Genomic DNA, 21678 nt, shown 5'->3' on the forward strand with positions numbered 1-21678 from the left:
AATAAGCACATATTTTTTTTTTATCAATCTAAATAATTTGAATTGATAATCAATCACATATTAAATAAATTTTTATATTTCTTGGTAATTAATTTGAAAAGAATCCTTAAATTAATAATATAACCGATAGTATGTTTATTTATATAATTTAGTTCGTATTTAGTCTAATTTATATTTAAAAAAATAATCTCGTTAGCCCACTTTTTGATTTTTGTTTTTTGAATAAAAAAACATATACTGGAAGTCCTTTTTGTCCGGGGTCCTATTTGTAATTTTGTATTTGACCAAAGAAATAGACATCACCGGCAGCAGCAAAATATTTCTTTTATTTCTCCCTTATTCCCTCTTTCTTTCCCTCATTTCAATTTTGCTGCTCTCTTCCCATTTTCTCTGCTACACTTGTGCACCTTGACCCTCTCTCCAGCAACCATGAACGCCTCCATCATTGGTTCGTTTTCTTCTTTTCTCACACCCTTTTCTTTATCTCCATCTCACTCATCTTCCTTGTTTCACTTTTTTTTGACGTTGTGTTGTGCACCGTTATTGAAGATCCGTTGCAGGGCGATTTCCCTGAAGTGATAGAGGAGTATTTGGAATATGGTTGTATGAAATGCATTGCCTTCAATCGCCGTGGCACCCTTCTTGCTGGTAACGCCTCTCTCTCTCTCTCTCTCTCTCTCTCTCTTATGTTTCATATTCAACTGCTGCTGTGTCCTTCCAGGGTATTCTCCTTTGATGCATTTTCGTGAAAATTTTTTATCTTTTGGTTTTTTGTGGCCTGTGTTTATGCTAATCATTTGGTTTTAGAAAACGGGTTGTGGGTAAAAACTGAATTTTATGTACTAAATATCGATTTCAAGGTTAAAGTAGCGAACTTTAGTGCATAATTCCCTTTTTCCCTGATGACCCAGATAAGAAAAGGACACTATTTTTACTCATATTGTATATATTGTATATGTACTATGTAGGGTGTTTTTTTTGACACTTTTCATTGTGGGGCTTATGTTGAATTTTGGGATTCTACCATCAAGGGTGGTGTCCTGTTTTTAACTTTTCATGCCTTGGCTTGGTGATGGAGAAATATTAAAGGGTATGGATACATTTTTCCCTAACGCAGTAATGATGCAATTGATGCTGAAGGCATTGGATAAGCTTGATGTGCATGATGTAGTTGATGTTTACTTCACCATTATACTGGAATAAGTTTGGGAGGCAATAATGGGTATGTGTGGTATTTGTTCAAATGTGACTGGAGTAAATATTATAGCAAGTGTCGAACTAATATGAATTATTTATTGTAGTTATTTGCAATATCAATTTTCTTACTTTTGATCTTGAGTTGCTCAATTGAACCAGCTGGATGCAACAATGGAAGTTGTGTTATTTGGGATTTTGAAACCAGAGGCATTGCTAAGATTCTGCGTGATGATGAATGTTCTTCTCCCATAACTAGCATTTGCTGGTCAAAGTATGGTCATCAAATTCTTGTATCTGCTGCTGATAAATCATTGATATTGTGGGATGTTATGAGTAGTAAGAAGATAACACGGATAGTTTTGCAACAAACCCCTCTACAAGCTCGTCTTCATCCAGGATCCTCGACCCCATCTCTTTGCTTAGCATGTCCTCTTTCATGTGCTCCAATGATTGTTGATCTGAACACAGGAAACACAACTTTACTTAAAGTTTCTGTCTTAGAGACATGCAATGGACCAACACCAACCCCTCCTTCACGTAATAAATGTTCTGATGGAATTACCTCCTTCACACCAACTGCTGCTTGTTTTAATAAGTATGGGACTCTGGTTTATGTGGGAAACTCAAAAGGGGAAATTCTTGCCATTGATTACAAAAATGGTGACGTGCGTGCTGTAGTTCCAATCTCTGGTGGTTCTGTTGTAAAGAACATTGTGTTCAGCAGGAATGGGCAGTATCTGCTCACAAATTCAAATGATCGAATAATTCGAATCTATGAAAACCGTCTACCCCTGAAAGATGAAGTCAGAGCCCTTGATGACCTGAGTGAGAACCACAATGTTCTAAATAATATCGAGAATTTGAAGGCTGTTGGATCAAAATGTTTAACTTTATTCCGGGAATTTCAAGATTCCATCACGAAGGTACACTGGAAAGCACCTTGTTTCAGTGGTGATGGTGAGTGGGTAGTCGGTGGTTCTGCTAGCAAAGGTGAGCACAAGATTTACATATGGGATAGAGCTGGACATCTTGTGAAAATCCTTGAAGGGCCTAAGGAAGCTCTGATAGATTTAGCATGGCATCCTGTGCATCCTATTGTTGTATCTGTTTCGCTGAATGGTTTGGTTTATATATGGGCAAAAGATTATACTGAGAACTGGAGTGCATTTGCTCCTGATTTCAAGGAGCTTGAGGAAAATGAGGAGTATGTAGAGCGTGAAGATGAATTTGATCTGATTCCTGAGACTGAGAAGGTAAAAGATTATTTATTCGATTGGTCATGGACATCATTCTTTCTTTTTGCCCATTCTCTTTTTATGTTATATGCTTGCAGGTGAAAGGACCTGATGTTAATGAAGATGAGGAAGTTGACATTATAACAGTGGAGAAAGATGCTGCTTTCAGTGATTCTGATATGTCTCAAGAAGAGCTATGTTACTTGCCATCAACCCCTAGTCGTGATGTTCCTGAGCAGCAAGAGAAGTGTGTAGAAAGTTCTTCTAAGTTGTTGGACAGCAATAACACTGGATCCCCTCTTTCGGAAGAAGCTGGACCAAATGGACATATGATGAATCATGCATCTAGTCCTCTTGAAGGTAATAGCATGCTTTGCATTATATGCTTGTTGCTAAGTATTTGAGTTCTTTAGAATCTCAAATTCTAATACTCCCTCCTCCAATAAATAAAAGGTATAGAGTCATGATCTTGTAATTTTGCCAGCAAATTTATTTGGTGGGCTTGACTTTGGAATTTGCAACTCAACTTGATTAAGTCTATTACTGAAAGAAATGGATTACTTGTCTCTGTTTGTTTGAATGGACAGAAAATGAGGGGAGAGAAATATTTAAATTTGAATTGAAGATAATGGCGGAGAGAAAATTCTCTAATTTTGTTTCTTAAAGTCTAGTTTTCTCTTTCTCCCTCTCTCTCTCTCTCTCTCCATTTTCTCTTAAACCAAACAAAAAGAAATGCGTCATTATTTGTTCTTTTTTATTATTTCTACTCTATTTCTTTATAACCAAATATTGTGGTAGGCTTAATGTGATAGTTATAGTTTAGGACCAATTAACTTAGTCATTTAGTCTCTAATTATGCTTCTAAAAAGTTTCAAAGTCTCCCCAATTTTATTTAGACAAGACTTAAAAGTCCACCTTTTTATCCCCAATGGGTGGTTAAGTTGTAATGTATTGTCTATGCATTTTTCTAATACAGACCTTTGACTCTTCTGATGCCTTTAATAATAATATTTTATTTTTCTATTGTTATGAAGATGATGCTGGGCGCATGAAAAGAAAGCGGAAACCTTCAGAGAAGGTGTTGGAATTACAAGCAGAAAAAGTTAAGAAACCCTCAAAATCTAGCAAATTGGCAAAACCTAAGAGCAAATCTTTGGCCGATCAAGATAATGGTAACGGTTTTCATGGTGATGGACTTTATGATGAATAATTGTAGATTATGAAATTCTTGTTTACAAAAGCACAGTTTTATCTTCATTTTTTGTCTTTATTAGTTTTTCTTTTCTAAAAAAACTTACCTTTATGGCTTTATTTAAACTTGCCTCCTTTCTCTCTATCCTTGACCTATGTTTCTAAGTTGGTGGTGGTTAGTGAAAGCTGATGTGTTCTCTAATTTATATTTTTTTGACCATCCTCATTGATAATAGAGTTTTTTCGAGATAGGTTTGAGCAGTGTTATTAAAAAGCGGCCATGGCGGAATGGCGTCGCGGAATTTTGGAAAAACGCCACCAAATAGCAGTGGCGTTGCGGGTTGCTTATGGCGGCCATGGCGGAATCACGTGAATGACGGAATAGCGGATTTTTTTATTTTAAAAAACGTGCGTGACAGGGGTTGGGCTGACCCGAGCCAACCATACCCGAGTTTCTCCTCTTCAGCGGCACGACCAGCAGCAGTCTCCAGCGCGACGAATGGCGGTGTGGGCGCCGGCGACACAAACGACAACCGCAGACGACGTTCTCGAGCATGACGGCAGCAGACCAGCAGACGACGCATGCGAGAGACAGACGACCGACGACCAATGCACCAACGCACGTCGACGGCGACGGCAGTGCTCTGGTGCGTTTTAATTTTTTTGTTTTGTCCATGGCAAACTGGTCTCTTAAACAAAGAAGGAAGAAAGTCTAGACATTTGAGAATTGTTTGTTTCTTTTTTCCTAGGCTAAGGGCGTTTTCTTTTTTCTGTTTGACACCCGTTTTTGATGAGGGTTGCTTTTTTTTTTTCCTTTTTCTATTTGACATCCTTTTTTATTTTTGACACCCGTTTTTTGTTTTTTTTTTCTTTTCTGTTATTTGAATGCAATCCATTGTTTTTTTTCAATTTTTTATTAATATTTATACGTATATTTTTATTTATTTTTTGTCCGCCATAACGTCCGCCATCTGCCATATTTTTATGGCGGATTTTTGACTTTCCGCCATGAACCGCCATCCGCCATTAACAACATTGGGTTTGAGTTCATATGAATATCTTTGAATTGGCTAATGTTAACTTTTTATATTTTTTTTTAAACTTGTTGAACTTTTGGCTTAGCAATATTAAATAAATTTCTCAATTAGTTTGATTTGATCTAAGAGTAAATAATCTTATTAGTAACTTTACCACTACGTTTATAACTAAAAAATATGTATGTGGAGTCTCCAAACATTGCATATGTCAGTCTTGTTTGTTCTAAACATTGGATGGCTATTGTTTGGAGCAACAAACAACACACTTTGTTGTTGGCATGTTAAGTGTCACATGTAAATGACAACAAAGCCAACAATAAACATCTCTTTTCCTCCCCCAAAATTTCCTCTAAACTGATTTACCCCATTCTCATACAAAGGCATAACTTCCAATCCCATTCGGAGTTGATGGATCTTGTTGTGGGTGGGGTTTTGAAGTAAAGAGGGGAAGTTGTTTGAGGTTAATGCAAAATCCACACCCCTTTTGTTATTGTATTTATTGAAGCATGTTCAATGTTTTGTTTTGTTGTCTTCTTTTGTATAAATGCACTGTTGCATTCTGCATTTTGTTTTTGTTTTTGTTTTCTTTTTTAACAATGATTTGCGCTCCATTGTTTAAATTGATTGTGGTCCCATGTAAAAAATGTTTATGTTAAAGTATAGTTTAAACTTTAAAGTATATTTGTTTTGCTTTACATTGTCCCGTTTTTTTTTTTTTTTTTGAGCTGCAAAGTTAATTTATATTAATGATAGAAGTACCAGTGGTACTACAAGATACAGATTAAGATTGACTGTTGAAGGGATACTAAAACATACAAACAACACTACAGAAAAAACACAACCCTGCCCTTCCTAGAAACATTAAAAAAATGCTAAAGACATTGCTGAGGACCACTGGAGAAAAGGGACATTAAAATCCCTTTCCCACCCCTTCAGCCAGGTCCACATAAGAAAAAGAATACTATCTGCCAGTTTAGAGATATCAAAGGATTGACTATGGAAAATGATATCATTCCTGAGCTTCCAGATTGCATTTGTAGCTGCCAACCACCAAAGTTTCCATCTTCTAGCAGTAACCAATGATCCTGCAGTAGGTGAATGCTGAAGAAAGTTATCCATCGGTCTACAGTGGATGATTCTGACTTCCTGAGCTTTACATTGTCCCGTATTTTGTTTAATATACAGATATGGAAGTTGGTGTAAGAGGGTTTGTGAAGCTAGTTAAATTGTTTAGGATTGCATGATCTTATGATTTTTCAAACAGCCTACAATCCTATGCTGTGCTGAATTTGTTTTGGGGTGATTGGTTGGATTGCATGATAGTGAGCTTAAAATCATTAGAATAGGCTGATTCTACTTTGGCAAAAAAAAGATCTATTAATTGAGACCCACCCTTGTTCCACTTCATCAAAATTCTCAAACCTTTTTTTTTCCTGCTCATTTTGACCTCTTTGCGCCACTTCTCGATTACCATTCAGATTTGTGTTCTGTGTTCATATTCTCTATTTGACCGGGTTCATTTTCTTTAATTTCTGTCTCGTTCTATGATTGGGTTGTTGGACTGCTTTTGGTTCAACTGCTTCTGGTATATTTTATTTGATTACTTCTGTTGTTTGGTTTCTCTTTTTGCTTCTGCTTTCTTCTTTGCTTTTGGGTTGAGTGCTTGTGAAGTTGTTCTCTCCTTTGCTTCTATAAGTTTGTCTTGTTTTGGTGTTGTATCATGCTGGTTTGAAATGTTTTCATGTGGGAGTAGTGGTGTTGTGAGAGTTAATGGGGGTGCAGGTGCTGCTGGTCGCTTTGATGATGCCAAGAGTGTGAGAGTGGGGTTTTTTAAATGCAGAAAATGCTCCTGGAAATAGGAGTGATGTAGGATGAAAAGTGTTATCTATCTCAGTTGATGGAGATGCCTAAAAAATTAAATGCAAACTATGTAGACGGTAATAATTGGTGGGGTTTATTGATTGAAGCATCATTTGGCAGGAACACAAAAATGTTGGAGCTTGCAAATCTATTAGTGATAAAGTGAGGAAAAAAATGTATGAAATTGTTTTATCATTGCAAGAGAAATCAATTAGGAAATCAATAACATTTTTAAGGGGAAAAAGATATAGAAGTGTTTATCAGGAATTGTGTATTGTGTCATACACACACCGATTTATTTATAATCATAGGTACAAAATAATTAAGGAAAGAAAGGATATGAAATCCTGACATATTTATGAAATATATCCTATTTCCCTATTTGCATTCAATCTATTGTAACCATATCTTTAACATCCCCCGTTAAGCTGGAACATATATGTCATATGCACCAAACTTGTTCCAAATATAATAAATGCGAGACCGTTTGAGAGATTTAGTAAAAATATGCACCAGGTGGTCACTAGAGTTGACAAAGTCAGTGGTGATTTCTCTTCAGAGCACTTTCTCTCTCATAAAATGACAATCTATCTCTATGTGTTTAGTTTGTTCGTGGAAGACCGGATTAGATGCAATGTGAAGAGCGGCTTGATTATCACAAATAAGCTTAGTGCCCTAGGTGTCTCCAAATTGGAGCTGTTGGAGAAGTTGCTGTAGCCATGTAAGTTCATGGTACAATATTCAGTTCAACACTGGATCTAGCAAATGTATTCTGCTTCTTGCTCCTCTATGAAATCAAGTTACCTCCGATAAGAACACAGTAGCCAAAGGTAGACCTTCTGTTTGACAGCGATCTTGTCCAATCAACATCAAAGTAACAAACAATTTTGGAATTGCCTTTGTCCTCATATAAGAGTCCGTGACTTGGTGCATTCTTGACACATCGAAGGTTGCATATGACGGCATGCCAATGGCTATCACAAGGGGCATTAAGGAATTGGCTTACCACACTTACGGAAAATGCGATGTTTGGCCTGGTGAAAGTGAAGTAATTGAGTCTGCCAATAAGTCTACGATATCTTTTCGGGTCTATTAGTGGTTGCCCCTGACCCGAAAGAAGCTTGAAGTTGGGATCCATAGGAGTGTCACTTGGACAAAATTCAAGCATACCAATCTCGGTGAGAATGTCCAGAGCATATTTCCTTTGGGAAATGGCAATACATGAAGTGGGTTGAGGAACCTCAATGCCTAAAAAATATTTGAGTGGACCAAGATCTTTCATTTGAAACTGACTCTGAAGGTGAGATTTGAGTCAGCAGATACCATTAGAGTCATCACCAGTAATGACTGTATCATCGACATAGACCACCAAATAAATGCATTGGCCAGATGAAGAATGAAGGAAGAAAACAGAGTGGTCAGCTTCATAGCAAGTCATACCAAACTGAATTAAGGCTGAACTAAAATGGCCAAACCAGGCACGGGGAGATTGCTTCAGGCCATAAATAAAGTGTCGAAGGCGACAAACAAGATGAGATCCATTAGAAGCAATAAAACCTAGGGGTTGATCCATGTAAACCTCTTCCTGCAGCTCACCATGTAAGTTGGCATTTTTAATATCCAACTGGTGAAGTGGCCAATGATAAATAGCAGCCATAATAAGAAACAAGCAAACAAAAGTAATCTTGGCCACAGACGAAAAGGTATCCCTATAGTTGAGGCCAAAGATTTGAGAGTATATCCCTTAGCCACCAAACGAGCTTTGAACCGATCAATACTACCATCCAGTCCAACCTTCACTATATACACCCAGCGACTACCAACAACAATCTTCTCTGGAGGCTAAGAGACCAACTCCCATGTGCCCCTAGCTTGTAAAACAACAATTTCATCCAACATTGCATGTTGCCAATGGGGATCAACCATATCATCACCTGTAGACTTGGGAATAGACAGAATCCAAGGAGGAGATAAAAGAGAAATAGGAAGAAGATAATTGGTGATAATGAAGAGTACAAGCATATAAAGAGTTAGCATTGCTTGTAGACCGAATACCTTTGTGCAAGGCAATGAGAAGCTTAGGTGCAAGAGATGTTGTTGGAGGGCTGTTTGGGGTAGGAGATGATGCCTGGGGTATCAGTAGGTGGAACCACCAGTGGATGTCGCTGTTGTTGCCGATAAACAATTAATGGTGGTGGAGCAACAACAACAATCTAAGTTGGAACAACAGGCTGATCAACCAGAGGTGCATTATTGTCAACAGTCTCAAAGAAAAATGGAGTAGACTCAAAGAAAGTGACATCAGTAGAAACAATATACCTTTGAAGCTGTGGACAAAAGCAACGATATCCTTCATGGAGGCAAGAGTAATCGAGAAAACCACACTTAAGAGACTTGGTAGAGAGTTTATCTTGGAGTAAGATCATGGGCAAAACAAGTACATCCAAAGACATAGAGAGGAACATGGTAGAGGTCTTGTTGCGGGTACAAAATAGAATATGGGGTTTGATTGTTGAGGATAGACGAGGGCATGCGATTGATCAAGGAATGTGCAGTAAGAATCGCATCACCCTAGAAGCAGATAAGAACATTATAGTGAAGGAGAAGGGTACAAGCGGTTTCAACTAGGTGACGATTTTTTCGTTTAGCAACACCATTTTGTTGTGGTGTGTGAGCACATGAAGTTTGATGGAAAATTCCCTGCGATGTTAGAAAAGACTCAAATTGGCATGACAAATATTTTCTAGCATTATCAGTGCGTCAAATTTTAAAGGGTATCCCAAATTGATTAGTAATTTCATGCAAAAAACTTTGCAAGATAGAGAAGACATCAAAACAGCTTTTCATGAAGAAGACCTAAGAACAACGAGAAAAGTCATCAATAAAAGTAACAAAATAGTAATAACCTAAAGTTGAACATACTCGACTAGGCCTTTAAATATCGGAGTGAACTAAAGTAAATGGTGATGCAACACATTTATTGACTCGAGGACTATATGAACTACGAACATGTTTTCCTAACTAACATGACTCATATTGAAACACCTTAAGTGTACAACGACTAGGAACTAAAAGGCGTAACTTCTCCAAGTTGGGATGACTAAGGCACTGATGGGCAAGATCGACAGAAGTAGTGGTTACATAGGAAATCAGTGGTGAAAGATGATACAATCCCCCAGATTCATGTCCTACTCTAATCCTCCATCCGGTACGCTGATCTTGAACAAGAATAGAATTATTAACAAGCAAGACAGAAATTAAGGGAGCGAGTGAGTTTGCTAATGGAAATCAAATTGACAGGACAATCAAGAACAAACAAGATAGATTTCAAAGGGAGGTTAGGAAGGGGGTGGGTTTGACCAATGCCACGAAGTTTAATCTAAGAGCCATTTGTGAGAGTAACAGAAGGCAAAGAATCTGATAATGACAATTGAGAGAAAAAAGATTGTTATCGGTCATATGATCAGAGGCACTAGAGTCAAGTATCCAAGGTCTAAGTGAGGATGATTGAGAGACAAAGGCTATAGGATTACCAGACTGAGTCGTGACAGTAATAGTCGAGGCAGATTGTTGGGCTGTTTGACACTAAAGGAAATCATGATACTCACTAGGGGAGATAGTGTCATCCTCAAGGGGGCAGGATTAATGACCTGGGCAACATTTGCTGATTTCGACTGGTGTCAGGCCTTGTTGCAACAATCGGGTTCAATATGACCATAAATTTGACAATAATTGCAACATCGATTCTTCCCACCACGACCTCAGCCACGTCCCCATACCTTTTGCTAGGAGATGAGTGTGAGACAAGGGTGAAGGAATCCGCAGAAGAGACACTGAAGGAAATCATGATACTCACTAGGGGAGATAGTGTCATCCTCAAAGGGGGCAGGATTAATGACCTGGGCAACATTTGCTGATTTCAACTGGTGTCAGGCCTTGTTGCAACAATCGGGTTCAATATGACCATAAATTTGACAATAATTGCAACATCGATTCTTCCCACCACGACCTCAGCCACGTCCCCATACCTTTTGCTAGGAGATGAGTGTGAGATAAGGGTGAAGGAATCCGCAGAAGAGACACTGAAGGAAATCATGATACTCACTGGGGGAGATAGTGACATCCTCAAAGGGGGCAGGATTAATGACCTGGGCAACATTTGCTGATTTCAACTGGTGTCAGGCCTTGTTGCAACAATCGGGTTCAATATGACCATAAATTTGACAATAATTGCAACATCGATTCTTCCCACCACGACCTCAGCCACCTCCCCATACCTTTTTCCAGGAGATGAGTGTGAGACAAGGGTGAAGGAATCCGCAGAAGAGGCAGAGGTAGAGGAATGACCAAAAACATGCGAAGTGGAGAGATGCAGTAATTGTTCACTAACCATGTCATAAGTAGGAACAGTAGGGGCCGATAGAATCTGGTTACGCATCGAATGAAGGTCATTTAGGAGAGCAGCAAGAGCTAGAACCATGAAGTACTAGTTACATTGTCAATAAAAGGTCTTTGCATTAGAAGTGAAAGACATCAAATTGTTATAATCAACTATCAAATGGTCGAGCTTACCAAGATATGTCCATATATCCACATTCTCAAGTTTGGTGGACAACATAGTGGTTATCTCACTATAGAGATGATGAACATCATTGGAGTAGACTTTCTTGGCTTTGCTCCAAGCCTTATAACACGTGTCAAATGCTTGGTACAAAGCTTGAATCAATAGAGAACCAAAGGACACTACATAAAGAGGTGTCGATTTGCCGCCAATGGGCTCAATCATTATTGGGAATATCCGTGGCCTTAGTGGTCAAGTGGTTGGCATGTTCTTGATTACGAAGGCAAAGCTTGGATAGTGGCCGCCCAGGTAGTATAATTGGTAGATCCGGTTAATTTCTCACAAGGAATAAGTGGGACAATGATAAACATCATGGCGGAGACGGTGTCCATAGTACCTAAAGAAGCCATTAAAAGTGAAAACAAAAATATAGCCAAACAAGGGGCTTGTGTGGGTCGCTTTAGATGGAAGAGGCCGGGGTTGTCTTGTCAGCAAGCGGGTGTCATCGGAGATGCGTCACGTGCTGGAAAAGAGGGCAAGTGTGAACTTCACGCGCCAAAATTGTGTATTGTGGAAACATTTTTAAGAGGGGAGGAAGAAATCAATTCACCATTGTGGAAATATTTTGAAGTGGGGAGGAAGCAGTCAATCCACCATCAATAACATTGTTAAGAAGGGTTTGAGAGAAGAATACAGAGTGATTGCTTCTTTGTTCTACAAGTTTGCCATGCCATTCATTATGGTTAGGTGATGAACTTGACAAGTTTGTTGGAATTTGTTGCAAGGCATGGCATACTGTTTAAGCCACCATCCTACCATAACATTAGAGTCAAATTTTTAAAGAATAATGAATTTGACTATGGAAGCTATTGAAGAATGTAGAGCTCATTGAAAGAAAACGAAATGTACCATAATAATAGATGGGTGGATCAACAAAAGATGGAGGCCCATATTACTTTTGTTACACTATGATTCAAATTAGGGAAAGGAAAGAAAAGAAATGGCTCTCTTTTTTGGTTTGGTTAAAGGGGAGAAGTGACGTTCCCCTTGTTGGGTTAGCTAGGGGGTGGGAAATAATAGTAAATAAGTATTAGAAGGGAAGAGAAAGGCAAATAGAACTTCAAGAATGATATTGTTAGTTCACTCTAAAAATTACAAACCACTTTTACTCCCTTTCCAATTCAAAATCATCCTAATTTTAGAAGGGAGGGATTTTAGCTCCCTCATTTTTCATCTCCTCCCTTCTCCAAATGTTTGAGCCCAATGAGATAAAATTAAAAAAAAAAAAAAACTCCCTCACCATTTCATTTGAACCAAATCCATTATTAGTGAATTGTCCTAGGAAACATTTTTTGAACTCTGTTGATTGTTCTCACATTCAAAATAGTTGGGTGGAAATAAGCAGGTAGTCTGGCCTGCTTATTGAAAAAGTTAAGTTTAGGCTTTTTAAAAACTTTGTTTAAGTAAAAAGGCTAGGCTTTAAAAGAAAACCAATTATAATATATATATATATATATATATATATATATATATATATATATATATATATATATATATATATATATAAACATATAGTTATTAATATTATTTTTTTAAAGGCCCATTGGTTTGTTTATAAGCCTTATATAAAGCAGACCATGTAAGTAGACTTAGGCTAGGGCTAGTCCTTCAAACAGTCCTGGCCTTAAAAATTGGCCTGTAACATTAAAAGGGCCAGACTTAGGTTTTGTAATTATGAACCAGGCCAGGCTCAAGCCTAGTTGGCTTGTTCCCATTTGTAAAAAGTAAAAACAGTTGACAAATTTTTTAAGATGACAGATTACATTGTTGTGGAGATTCATGAAGAAAATGTTGCCTTTATTGTGACAGATAATGCAACAAATCACAAAGTTGTAGGAAAAATGACGGAGTTAAAGAAAAGATTTGGTGGAATCTGCCATTACTTGTTTCCCACATCATACCTAAGTTTAGGATGCCTCTCAATGACAACAAGGGAGCATTGATTAGAATGTTCTCATCAAGTCAATGGAAATCTAGGTTTGCAAAGACATAGGATGGGAGTTCTTTTGGAAATATGATTATGGATAAGCAGTTTTAAAAAGACAATTGTGATGAGAAGCAAATGTATTGTTTGGTTGATTTGGATGAGAAGCCAATTGTGATGTATGAGGAAATGGATTGGGCAAAAGAGAATATGCAAAATGCCTTCGATGGTGTCAATAAAAGGTAAATAAATTACCAATTTAGTTTAAATGTTGGAAGTCTTTGTTTGACAAGTAATGCTATTTTTTCATTATATATGCCTCTACAGACATGAGACAAACAATTCCATAGGCCATTGCATGTTGTAACCTAGTACCTTAGCCCTCAATTACTCTCTAGTCCTAGATTCAAAGTTGATTTTGAAGTTAAAAGTTAACTATTAAAAAAGGATGGTGGCAAGTGTTTTAAAGCAACTAAGATTGATGCTTAGTTTGAAGACTTAAAGAATAACCATGTGTTTGGATGGAGAATTCTAGCAATTTAAGGAAATTAAAATACATAGCATTTGAATTACTTGTAATTGAATTCCCTTCATTTTACAAATAATTTGTTTGAATAAAGCATTTCAAATTCCTTGTGTTTCAATTTACTTGTTTGGATAGAGTAATTCAATTTTTTCTGTATGTAAAATTTTGTTTTTAAATATTTATTTAAAAAATAAAATTTCAATATTGAACTTTATTAAAAATAAATATCAACTAATTTTTAAATATATCATAATTCAAAATAATTTTAATAATAATTCAAAAATACAAATATAGAGAATTCACAAGCACCAGCATATAAGAAACTTCATTTATAAATTTATAAAATATTCATGAAACAAATCAAATCATGAGAAAATAAATTCAATAAATAAAATCATGAAAAATAAGTAAAAGTAGTACATACAAATAAGTGAGATAACATCTTACAAATTTAGCAAAGCATACAATTTCTAACTATTCAATATTTTTACAAGGATAACTATAAATTGAAACTTTGAATGCATAAGTCATTAGTTGTACAACTCTCATTCTCTCCACAACTAAACCTAGATAATGATGAGAGGACAACACATTCTATTCCAATTGGCTCAATGACTTATGCAGAGTATGTCTGTATAATCTTTGGCGTGGCAGTTTCAGATTGGACTGGATGATCTTCATCCTATGTATGGTCCTGGGCAGTAGTACAAGCATTGATCAATATTATGTATAATAAATATTTATATCAGCACAAGAGCAAATGAAGACTTGGATTACTAATCAATTTACGAATAAAAAATAAAAATACTAAACAAGTGAATTAGAGATGTATTATGATTTTGTTCAAATAGAAAAAGATCAAATTTATGCCAAAGTCTCTAGAATTGGAAGTAGTAATAGAAAATGTACAAAGGATGGCTTGTTTTGCACTTAAGAGTAAATCATTAGGAAAAGAGAGATTAGATTTATGCCAAAGTCTCTGGAACTGGAAGTAGTAATAGAAAATGTACAAAGGATGACTTGTTTTGCACTTAAGAGTAAATAATTGGGATTAAGGAAGACTTGCAATTGATGGTACAAACATATTTCTAAAAATGGTGCAAACTAACAATATAGGAGGCAAATAATACCAAACAAACAAAACTTAGGACAAAACTGAAGTGGTCAATATCTAAGAGATTCAATATGCGGGGATGAATGGTGTATTAATCATGAGAGAGAGAGAGAGAGAGAGTGAGAGGGAGCGAGAGTGAGTGGACCACCATGATCAGAGGGAGAGGAAGACAGAGGGAAGGGGAGAGAAAGAGAGAGGATCCCAAAACGAACTATGCCTACAACAAGCCAGGACAATCTCAAAGGTATTACCATGAAAACTGGAGGGACAAAGATGCTATCACAACGTTCTACTTCACGCGATTCCCTGAACACACAACAAAGAAGGATCTCTGGGCTCATTTCAAGAAATGGGGAGATGTGAGAGAGATCTTCATCCCTAACCATAGGAACAAAAGGGGCAGAAGATATGGATTCGTAAGGTTCAAAGGGGTATCCGACGAATGCAAATTAGAAAGACAGCTTGATAACATCATATTAGATGGACTCAAGATGTATGTCAATGTTCTAAAGTATGGGAGAGGAAAGGTGAGGTTTGACGAGCATACCACCATACTTAGGACCCAAATGGAAGGACACAACAATGAAGTGGCAACCGCGCGACACACGTCAATGCACTATAGGACCCCTCTTAAGTCGTATGCGAAGGTGGTTTCCACTACCAAAGCGGATGTCGAACACAAGAATCACTTCCCACCTACGCATCCCAGACAGGCTGAGTCACAATCGTCGGTCCACCTTGAAGTTGCAGTGGGGGAAAAGAAGTGGCTCACAGACGCATGGGTGGGTCGGCCTAAGAAACTAGGGGCATTCGAAAGAATCGAACACAACCTACCCTAAGAGCTAGGAGTAAATGTGGTGTCGAAATATATCGGCGATGATATGATACTCCTCCTTGGGCTATCGGATATCAAAGTTGAGGAGATCATCAATGAAGAAACCCAACACGACACATCTCCGTTCCACTCGATAGAAAAGTGGAATCCAACGATCAGGCCGGGAAATAGATTGGTCTGCGTCCAATGTTTGGGAGTCCCTTTAGAAGCATGGGACATAGGGAACATTCGAAAAATAGTGGCGGCAGTCGGAGACCTTATCGAGGTCGCCGACGATGTTGAAGAGCTAAGAAGGCTAGATGGGGCCAGAATCCTCATCAGAACTCCATAGAGACCGTTAATCCATCACACAGTCGCAGTTAACATCGGAGGGGAGGTACATAATGTGTACATCGTCGAAAAGGGGTTGAGCGATGCCGGAACGCGCCACTATATGGGTCGAAAAGTCTCATATTCATTGGAGGAGATCAACTCTGATGATATCGACAACGCATCATCGCGCACAGCGACGTCATCAACGGATAATCTCCGGTATCCGCCAAACAGCCCCGACGGCGACCGAAATGTTGTTACCGACAACAGTCAATCCCTGCTTTTACCCAAAGGTACTCGACCCAAGGAGAACATAGTGGGTATTGCACATCGAAGCTGGGCACAACTTCCCAGTATCAATAATTGTGCGCGTTCAGACATGGAAAAGGCAAAAGAGCAGGAGCCCGCGGCGCACTTTATCGCAGAGATAACACCCAAGATCGGTGAAGATTGTGTAAGTGAGGTGCCAATGCAGAAAGCCCAGGGGAGTAGAGGTACGTTGAGAGTAGCAGAGGAGCGTTCAGGTCACCCTCAAAAGGAAATAGTTGTTGCGACTGCCCAAGTTCAAAAGAGAGTTGACCATGAAACTCCCAACGGGCCACAAATGGCCTTAAAATTGCCACTTCAAACCCAAACTAATGAATTTGTGCCAACAAATGAACTGGGCCTTATTCAACACACAACAGGCAGCCCAACACCTAACAAAGCCACCAACGTGCCTATAATGCCCTCAAAAGTGGCACGTGACTGTGCAGCTGCTGAAGCTAGGCCAACTACTAAGGTGGGCCTTTCTAACCACACCACTGCCAATAACCCACAACACAACAATGCAGCCCATTCTTATCAAACCTCCGACGGAGGAAGGGAGTGGAAGGTGTTTGCCAGGAAAAAGGGGTGTAAACAGAATATGGCCCAACAGAGTGAGAATCAACTCAAATTGGGCGATGCTAACATGACTACCCATCAGGATCCCACTAGCGCGGCCATGAAATCAACAACTACGGGGTATCCATCATACCCATCTTCCATGGAAAGAGGCACATCAGAACAAACCACAGAAAACAACCCAAAGCTGCTTCCAAAATCTAAGGGACCCAACGAAGGATAGATTGAAGAGGCATCATCTCAATGGGAGCTTGCAAAAATCATGTGGGTGTCTAGCGATTCAGAGCATACCATAATCATCAACAAAATCAGTGCTATAGAGAACAAAGACAGGAAAGAGGTTGAGGAATTGGGTGACAGACAATCTTCATCATGAATATTGTCTCCTATAATGTTAGAGGGCTTGGGAGAGGGGTCAAATGGGTTGCAATCAGGAGAATGGTCAGGAAACACAAAGTAGACATGTTATGCATTCAAGAAACCAAGAAGGAGCAAATTGACAAGTCTATGTGCCAGGTTCTGTGGGGAGATATGGATGTTGGATGGGAATTTCAGCCAACAATAAATACAGCGGGAGGACTACTGTGTATTTGGAGTGAACAAGCTTTCAAAGTGGAACAAAGAGTTAGGGGAAGAGGCTTCATCCTACTGGAAGGAGTGTGGACCCAAGAAAATCAGAAAGCATCTATAGTAAATATATATTCCCCATCTGATAGTCAGAATAAGTGGGAACTATGGGACTCACTCATGCAGTTGAGACAACATGGTCCTCAAGGACTGTGGTGCTTCCTGGGAGATTTCAACAACATCAGGCATCAATGGTAGGGTAGTGGAAGCCAACAACATCAATGCTTCCTAGGTATTTCTTCAAACATGGTCCTCAAGGACTGTGGTGCTTCCCGTGTCTCATAGGGTAGTGGAAGCCAACAACATCAATGATTTCAATGAATGGATAGCTGACATAGAGTTTGAAGAAATACCTAGTGTGGGGAGAAAATTCACGTGGTTCAAACCAAACGGGGCTGCTAAGAGCAAATTAGACAGATTCCTTGTATCCCATGAGTGGCTTCAAAAATGGCCAGGTTGTACCAGTTTCATTTTGGACAGAAACTTTTCAGATCATTGCCCCATTATGCTTAACAATATTGATCGATTGGGGGCCAAAACCATTCAGGGTGTTTGATTGCTGGTTGAAGGAAAAATCTCTTGAACGGATAGTCAGGGAGTGTTGGACAAACACACAACCAAGGGGTTGGAGGGGCTATGCACTCAAAGTAAAAATAAAAAAACTCAAGGAGGCAATGAAGGTGTGGAATAGGGAAACTATAACTCACGCTACTTCCACTTGTTGATGAACTCTAGACACACAAATAATGCAGTTAAAGGCGTAATCATTAATGGCTCATGGGTAGATGACCCCACAAGAGTGAAAGAGGAGGTCCGCAGCTTTTTCAACAACAGATTCAATGAGCTTGAGCAGTGCAGACCAAACCTTAATGGGACCAGATTTTATGAGATGGGACAACAGCAAAATGACATGCTGGTGGGAAGTTTTCTTGAGGAAGAAATAAGGGCGGTAGTATGGGATTGTGGGAGCGAAAAAAGTCCAGGACCAGACGGTCTAAACTTCAAATTCATTAAACAGTTTTGGGAGATATTAAAGCCCGACATCAATCGATTCCTTGTTGAATTCCATGCTAATGGGGTCTTCTCAAGGGGCAGCAACGTATCTTTTATTGCCCTCATCCCAAAGTTGAAAGATCCACAAAATCTTAATGAATATAAACCTATCTCATTAATAGGTTGTGTTTATAAGACTGTGGCTAAGCTCCTAGCGAATAGATTGAAGAAGGTGATGCCATAAATAATTGATGAGAGGCAGTCAACATTCATAAGTGGAAGACAATTGTTGCACAGCATGCTGATAGCAAATGAGGAGGTGGAGGAAGCAAAAAGGTGCAACAAGCCATGCCTGGTTTTCAAAGTGGACTATGAGAGAACATATGACTCACCCAAGTGGATATGCTGGATAGAGGGATGTCTTAAATCAACCTCCATTTCTGTTCTGGTTAATGGTAGCCCCACAAATGAATTCACTCCACACAGAGGCCTCAGGCAAGGTGATCCACTAGCGCTTCTACTCTTCAATATTGTCGCGGAAGGTTTAACTGGATTAATGAAAGAAGCACTGGATAAGAGCCTCTTCAGTAGCCTCCTTGTGGGAAAAAACAAAACACCAATTAACATATTACAATATACAGATGACACCATATTTTTTGGTGAAACCACAATGCAGAATGTGAAGACCATAAAGTCAATGTTGAGAAGCTTTGAACTTGCATTTGGTTTAAAGATAAATTTTGCAAAGAGCAGTTTTGGGGCAATAGGGAAATTCGATCAATGGCGGAAGGAGGCAGTTGAATACCTTAATTGCAGAATATTGTCCTTGCCATTCCTGTATCTGGGTATCCCCATTGGGGATAACCCAAGACGTAGTGAGTTTTGGGATCCCATAATTAGAAAATGTGAGAGAAAACTAGCCACGTAGAAACAGAGACACATATCCTTCGGGGGGAGAGTGACTCTCATTAATGCAGTCCTAACAATAATTCCTATTTATTTCTTCTCCTTTTTCAGGGTACCTTCAAAAATAATAGTCAAACTAGAAGCCATTCAGCAAAGATTTCTATGGGGAGGGGGACAAGATCATAGGAAGATCGCATGGGTCGACTGGAAGACAATTTGTCTACCAAAAGACAAAGGTGGACTAGGCATCAAAGATCTCAGGACCTTTAATTCAGCTTTGTTAGGGAAATGGCGTTGGGATCTCTTTCATAAGCAGGAGGAACCATGGGCCAAAATAATTTTCTCGAAGTATGGTGGGTGGAGGACATTAGAGGAAGGGAGAAGAGGCAGTCAAGATTCCACATGGTGGAAGGACCTGGTCACATTACAACTGTAGCAATAGAATAATGTAATTAAAAGGGAAACAATATGGAAGGTGGGTGGTAGTGATAAGTTTAGGTTTTAGGAGGACCGATGGATTGCTAATGAATTACCATTAATGAAGAAATACCTAAGGCTATATCGGATTTCATGCCAACAAAAGCAAATCATCATGCAGATGGAGAGCAACACGAACACCGAATGGGAATGGAAGCTCAATTGGAGGAGATCTCTTTTTGATTGTGAAGTAGCAATGGTGGATACTTTTATTGGGGAGATATCACAACAGCATATACACCCACAAAGAGAAGATACCTGGATTTGGAAACCTGACCCATGTGGGTATTATTCAACAAAAAGTGGGTATGACACGATATGGGGAGAATTAATGGAGGTAAATCAGAATTTTGACTTTGTGGAGCTATGGAAACTCAAAATTCCAGCCAAATCTACAGTGTTCGCATGGAGGCTAATTAGGGATAGACTACCAACTAAGATAAACCTTAGAAGGAGATAGGTGATGGTAAATGATACGTTGTGCCCTTTCTGCAGAAATAAAGAGGAGGACACTGCTCACTTATTCTTCACTTGTAGTAATATCCTCCCTCTATGGTGGGAGTCACTGTCCTGGGTTAACTTAGCAACAACAATGCCACAAAACCCTAGGGATCATTACATGCAACATGGAAGTGGGGTTGCTGATGGAAAGAAGTCCACAAGATGGAAATGTTGGTGGGTTGATCTAACATGGACAATTTGGCAGCACAGAAATAAAATAGTTTTTTAGAATGCAACTTTTGATGGCAAAATGCTGAACGATGCAGTTCTCTTAATCTGGACGTGGATCAAAACCATCGAGAAGGATTTTGTAATACATTTCAACCAATGGTCATCAAATCTCAAGGAAGGATTTAGTAACTAGGAGGGGATGGGTGAGGCTGGACTATGTAACAAATTAATGTGTCCCTAGCTTGGTTCTGTGAAAAAGCTGGAACCAGCTGGGCCCATACCTCAACATATGCAATTATAGTACCACTGGTACTATTTCAGTTTTATATGATATTTATTTTTGCTGAGCAAAAAAAAAGTATTATTATTAATATGATCAACATAATGAGTAATATGACTCCAAAATCAAAAGCTAAATTCTTTTTTTTTCTGGATAGAGTATGATTAAACAAGCTATAAATCAATAAAGTGAATAAACTGCTGAGTCAAAACACAAGATCTCAATGATGATTCAATCATTAAATTTTCTTGTAAGCCTTTTAACAAGTTCATGTGTAAGTAACTATACTCGATTATATATTTTTCTATCAATCACCAAAAAAAAAAAAAATCTTTCCTTGAGATTCAATTGGATCCACTTCTAGCCTAACCAAAATTCCAAAATCTCACATACCTAACTTACAAAATGTTAAAAGGTAAACATTTTTATTTGTAATAATAATTAAAATCAAAATCGATCTCCAATTACACATTATTATGGTGATATGTCTAAGTACTTCTAATTAAACAAAAAAAAAAGAAAAATGTTGTAAAGTAGAACATTTGAGTCATCTCTAGCATGACTATGTTCTATTTGTCTCTACCCCTAAGCATTAGCTAACAAGTTAGTAACAATACATACGCCCAAAGCATCGAAATTGATCAATGATGGCTTCCAATAGGCTTATTACTGGAGCAACTTGTAAGAATTCTGCATAACCATGCAGAATCTACACTTCACATCATCATTTGGCTGGTTTAGGTGTTCAATGAAGGATTAAATGCTGCCTTGCTGCATTGATACATTTCTCAAAACAAAAAAAGCAACAAGGGTTAAAGACACCCAATAAATGTGATTCTAAGTTCATGAAACTGCTTGAATTGTTCTCCACAATTATAGGCACCAAGCTGCAGAATCTCTATTGTATATATTATCAACGAATTGTCCAGGTAACCTCAATCAATCAACGAAATCAGTTCCCAAATATTTCTTTAAAATGCACCTTT

At 38.4% G+C, this 21678-nt stretch overlaps 1 protein-coding gene across 4 annotated transcripts; it reads left to right on the plus strand.

Moving 5' to 3' along the window:
- The first annotated feature begins 320 nt into the window (after positions 1–320).
- LOC114409455 (protein RBL-like) lies at positions 321–13334 on the plus strand. 4 transcript variants are annotated; one of them, XR_003666095.1, is made up of 7 exons: positions 321–448; positions 550–648; positions 1357–2450; positions 2531–2792; positions 3467–3604; positions 3876–4270; positions 12951–13075. XR_003666095.1 is itself a non-coding variant. In XM_028372923.1 (6 exons), the coding sequence occupies exons 1-6, from the start codon at positions 430–432 to the stop codon at positions 13082–13084; spliced, it is 1746 nt and encodes a 581-aa protein (XP_028228724.1). In that variant the 5' UTR covers positions 321–429; the 3' UTR covers positions 13085–13334. The 4 variants fall into 4 exon arrangements, 3 of the variants coding, with proteins under 3 accessions (XP_028228724.1, XP_028228726.1, XP_028228727.1); XM_028372923.1 differs by lacking the exon at positions 3876–4270 and having other exon boundaries at positions 12951–13334; XM_028372925.1 differs by lacking the exon at positions 12951–13075 and having other exon boundaries at positions 3876–4366.
- The last annotated feature ends 8344 nt before the right edge of the window (positions 13335–21678 follow it).

This window comes from Glycine soja, chromosome 4, assembly GCF_004193775.1.
Source record: "Glycine soja cultivar W05 chromosome 4, ASM419377v2, whole genome shotgun sequence".
Taxonomy (NCBI): Eukaryota; Viridiplantae; Streptophyta; class Magnoliopsida; order Fabales; family Fabaceae; genus Glycine; species Glycine soja.

Excerpts from the sequence above, each read along its gene's own strand:
- LOC114409455 (XM_028372923.1), top strand. Across the intron at positions 2,451-2,530 it reads TGATTCCTGAGACTGAGAAG|GTGAAAGGACCTGATGTTAA; the intron begins GTAAAAGATTAT and ends ATATGCTTGCAG. Across the intron at positions 2,793-3,466 it reads TGCATCTAGTCCTCTTGAAG|ATGATGCTGGGCGCATGAAA; the intron begins GTAATAGCATGC and ends ATTGTTATGAAG.